At 31.0% G+C, this 5,078-nt stretch overlaps 1 protein-coding gene across 1 annotated transcript; it reads right to left on the reverse strand.

The window, feature by feature from the left end:
* Positions 1-470: 470 nt before the first annotated feature.
* Positions 471-875, reverse strand: LOC110035630 (thioredoxin F2, chloroplastic-like). The gene has a single exon (XM_020739890.1). The coding sequence runs from the start codon at positions 774-776 to the stop codon at positions 471-473; it is 306 nt and encodes a 101-aa protein (XP_020595549.1). The 5' UTR covers positions 777-875.
* Positions 876-5,078: the final 4,203 nt, after the last annotated feature.

A 5,078-nucleotide genomic window follows, 5' to 3' on the forward strand; every position in this document is an offset into this window, starting at 1 on the left:
TTAACAGTTTGTCTAGGTTCCCCTCCAAACTAGCCTATTTAAACAACTTCATTATGGACATTTTTAAGCGCATTTATCAATATGCTCACGAAGAAAAAATTAATTTATAAATGCGCTGACTTATCTTCAGTCAACTTTTGCTCTGTCCTAATAATTAGGACAGATAACTAAAGCAAAGCTTGAGCAGAATTTCTCAAAGCTCTAGCTAAGGCCGAGTTCTGGCAATTACTGCATAGAAGACCTAGTTTGCAAAAGGCTACCATCCGGATCGATTACTCAAGCACATATTAACAAAAATACGTTACCAAAAACAGAATACCAGATCGCTGCAGTCTACGCAGAACTATCTAGCATAATATCCAGAGTAAGCAAGTAAACAGCCACCGTAGATTAGAACATACCGACAGGAAAAATAAAAAAATAAAAACTAAAAACAAAGAATCGTGTAAAATTGGAGGAAGTAAGGTTTGCTACCATTGGGTATACATATCAAGGACAACGATTTTGGTCCCGGCGGCCTTGACGAGGGGCCAGAACGTGTCCTTGTTAACTTCCGTCACTTGACCAACAGTCGGCTCCACCATCTCCAGGCTTGAACGCACGGGTGAAACCCTGAGTCCTCTCCTCGCATCCCTCCAGATCATCGCCGCCGTTCTTCGGCCCGAATCTGCCGGGAGCAGCCGGTGATGAGAGCACCAAGCCACCACCGCCGTTGAGCGATGAGAAGACGTTCCTCGGAGGGACGCCGAAGGAGACAGGGAGATACGAAGCGCCATTATTACAAGACGAAGGAGAGGGTGAGCAAGCGGAGCCTTTGAGGAGATGTCGAGTTCTATAATTGAGGAAAGGAGGGGAGAACCTCCGTCCACTAGAATCGCTGATTTTGGATTTTGGATTTTGTGATGGGACCACTAGTGCCAATGTAATTATGTATTTAGCACTTCCTTTTTAATTTTTATATAAATGGCACATTTCTAAACATGAAATGTGTATTACAATAGTGATATAAATGTAGAGAGTAAAATTTAGATGTTTTACATGTAAATGTATGCAAATTAGGTGATATGTATGTAAATGGCCCCAACTTTAAATTTCATTCAAGAGTTGTAATGCAATATGAAGTTAAAGTTGAGAATAATTCTTTAGTTGGACCTTATAATTTTGTTTTACTCCTATTTTGTTGTTTTCAATCTTAATTGCTTCATTTATTGAATGGAATGTTTGGCTTGAATCAGTTTTCAATTCACTTTTTTTGGTGAATCCATGGATGTACAATTCTTTTCTTTTAGGCTCTCTCCTCTCATTAGCTCCTCTAAGAAGTCCCTATTGTATCATAGCAGAAGATCCGCACTTTTTCAATTTCTTTGGAGGGTGTCATGACGCCACCATGCATGAGACATTTGGTTTGTTGAAAAGAATATTGTAGAGTAGCTAGTTCTATGAAGCTAATGGACTATTTGGTTTGTTGAAAATAAAACATACTAGAAATATAGTGTATATAGATTTTTTTTTTTTTTTTTTTGTAAAAAAAATGCATGTATTTACTTTTTTTGTATTTGGTTATAAATAAAATTAAATCAATATAAACCTTACATCATAATATCAAGCGAGCGGGTGATAGCGTTTGAAAGCAGCAGATTGATGGCGACTATTAGCATGCATGCCGACAAAAGTAAAAGACGGGCAAATAGCAATGGTGCTAAATGAAAGAGAAAGCGACAGCAGCATGTGGTAACAACAAACACAACTTATGGTGTTATGTAGAACAAACACAAGTTGATAATGGAAATTTGGATGAACTAAGTTGATTATTATTTTTATTTATAATGCAAGAGAAGAATGTAATCGAAGATTGTCATATATTATGATAATTACAAAAAAATAAATTTTGCAAGAATCATTAATAAATTCCTTAAATGCTCCAAAAGAATAGTTTGGGCTAAAGATAAATTAATTTTTAGCGTCACAAGTTTTAATATATGTGGATGTATCTTTATGTCAGGTGACAACAACAGCTATAATTTGAAGTGTATTTGGAACTCAACCAATTCTAACAAGTTTAAAATAAAATCGAATTAAACTAGAGAGTGAGTTAGAAAATAAACAAAAATTCTCCTTTTAGGCCATTTGAATCTAAAAAATTTATAGTGAAATTAGCGTACAACAATTATCGAAAGTTGTCTTAAAGAGGCATACAATTTAATTCAAATTATCTCATACTCCACCTACTATACCACAGATTAAATAATTTAAAAGATGCAAAAATCAGCCAGCACATAAGAGATAAATTTAGTATGTAATTAAGCTAAGTTTTGACTAATGAGAAAGCTTACTGAAGTATAGGTATATGTATGTGGGTATTTTCTACAATAAATTAGAAAAAATTAAGAAAATGTATATATATATATATATATATATATATATATATTTATTTATGATGTTACCATTGGGTCTATCTCACCGAGTGTGTCAGATTGACTATAAGTTTGTTGAAATCTGATCTTTCGATGACTTTTTATCAATGTTTGAACATTTTTTGTTCAAATGATTATATCTAGATCAGTGCCAATCTTCGAAATTCATGTCGGATGATGAAAATTTGCTGATGTCGTATCATATATAGAAATATATATATATATATATATATATGTTTATTTGTATGCATGTATGCATGTGCCGCATACCCCAACCTGTTGGTTGGCATCCTCGGCATAAAACTACTCGAGTCAGGGGTTCAAGTCCCCTCTGGCACAGTTGGTCTTAAGGAGGTGATACTTGAATGGTTAGTCACATTAGAGGTGACTGAAGTCTAGTAAAGTCTTTGGTTAGTCCTTAAAATAAATAAAAAAATGTATGCATGCATGCATGTGTGCATATGTATAATTTGATAATATGTAAATAACTTCCTAAATTAAATATACAAAAGATATGTCTTTAATTATCATAAAGTCGAAAAGAGATTCAATTTATTATAGAAAATTAAGAGCTCATACAAAAATGATTCTAATTTTAGGCAGATTTTATGCAAATAAGATTCAAATAGTAGTTAGGAAATAAAAATAATTTTTATCAAAATTTTTTAACTTTATTTTGTTTTTTTTTTTAGCATGTATATTTATTTTGAGAGTTGTGCTACAGCATACATGAATAATATATGGGGCTTTTAAATGCAAGTGACTAGTAATAATTTTGAAACATATGTCTAAAGCTCAATTGAACTTTTATCTTGACACATCTTGAACTATATGTATGCGCTTGTCCAACTTATGTAGTGTAATGAATTGAATGATAAGTTGAATTTTATAATTCCAATATATCTTAAATATCACATTAAATTTTCTAGAATATATTTTTTTATCATCAAATTAAGATGACCAGCCATGAGGCTCGAAATAGGCTTAGAGTTAATGTATTCTTATGTAACTTCTTAACAAAATATGTCAGAAACTAGCACATGAATGGAATAAATGTCAGATTGTCTTTACATTGGACCCTATTTGTTAGATTATCCTGGGTACTTTTGGAACACATAAATCAAAATATATTATGGATTTCCTAGCTAAAAAATATTCCGAAATGAAAGGTTGTTTCTCAGAAAAAAGATTGCAATGCTTTTTATGCATATATGCTAGTTATAAGTCTTTAATTTCAGAAATAATTCAAATAGAATAATATAAATAAATTTTAGAAGTAAGGAAAAAAATTTCAAGCCCATTATTATGCCATATCAAGACTAATACATCTCTTAACATTGAATAAGAAAAAAAAAAGAATATATATATATATATATATATATATATATAATTATAATAATAATAACAATAATAATTTCTTCATCATACTATCATTATCTGAAGTTGATTCCTCTCAGTTATCAGCTCATCTAAGAAAATTACAATAATAAGTGTTTTTACATAGAGTATGGTTGTAACGACTACTACAGTAGTATACTAATACACCTATTGAGACCTAATTTTTGGGATCCAGCAAATCTCACATGTTTATTTTATGTTATTGAAGTTTTTGATGTTTAATTTATTCGTCGATTTTTTGCAGGTTTATTTTACGTCCAATTTATAAATTGTCTCCACCTAATTGTAGAGCACACTTTATTATATTTAAACACATTTTTACCTATTATTCTAGGCATCATAAATAAGAAAATAAAAGATTTCTTGTTACATTTATCTTCCTTAAGGATTTGATACATATTTATACAAGTAGGTTTTCTGGAACTATTCGGTATCTGCTTTGCAAACTATTTTCACCCGTGTGTTTTCATTATGTTTTCGGTATCTATTTTGCAAACTATTTTCACCAGTGTGTTTTAAATATGTTCTTTTATTTATTGACTATTTTTCCATATTTTTGGGAGTCATTTATTTCAAAATATAAGAAGTATTCCACCAAATATATACTTAATAAATATAACAATTTAATTAACTACATTTATTTCCTTTAAATAAAAAATAATAATTTTTATTATAAATATCAAAGTGCATTATGTGGATCCTTCCCCATACGTTTTTTACATTTGTTTTTGTTCCTTCAAAACTGTGAGTTATAGGAAAAATTATTCCATACGGATTGGACACCGCACACATCTTGCGTGCGGTGTCCGATCCTGACCGTAAATCACCTGATTTACGGTCAAGATGTATTTCGATGGGCTCCACCTAAATTTAAAAAAAAATAAAATAATCCTAACCATAAATCATCATAATTTACGGTCAAAATCGGACAATACATGCAGAAATATCCGTATGCAGTAATTTCTCGAGTTATAGAGAGAAAAAGAGAGAGATTGTAGAGAGAGTTTATAGTTTTGGCGGCCATAGAGCCAATTTCGTCCTTCCGACAAATCAAGAAAATTGTTCGACTCTAGTGAGGTTATTGTCAACCCACTTTGGATTTCTTTCAATTTCATTATTTTTGTGTAAAATTTTGGTAATGTATTTGTCAAAATTTCTTACAAACTTAGATTTATAGAGATTTAAGAACTTTTCACCATATGTTATACATTAGATCATGTTGGACATATCGACATAATATATATATATATATATATCTATATATAT

Source organism: Phalaenopsis equestris, unplaced genomic scaffold (genome assembly GCF_001263595.1).
Source record: "Phalaenopsis equestris unplaced genomic scaffold, ASM126359v1 Scaffold198645, whole genome shotgun sequence".
NCBI lineage: Eukaryota > Viridiplantae > Streptophyta > Magnoliopsida > Asparagales > Orchidaceae > Phalaenopsis > Phalaenopsis equestris.

Excerpts from the sequence above, each read along its gene's own strand:
- LOC110035630 (XM_020739890.1), bottom strand. The coding sequence starts at position 776 with ATGGCGCTTCGTATCTCCCTGTCTCCTTCGGCGTCCCTCCGAGGAACG.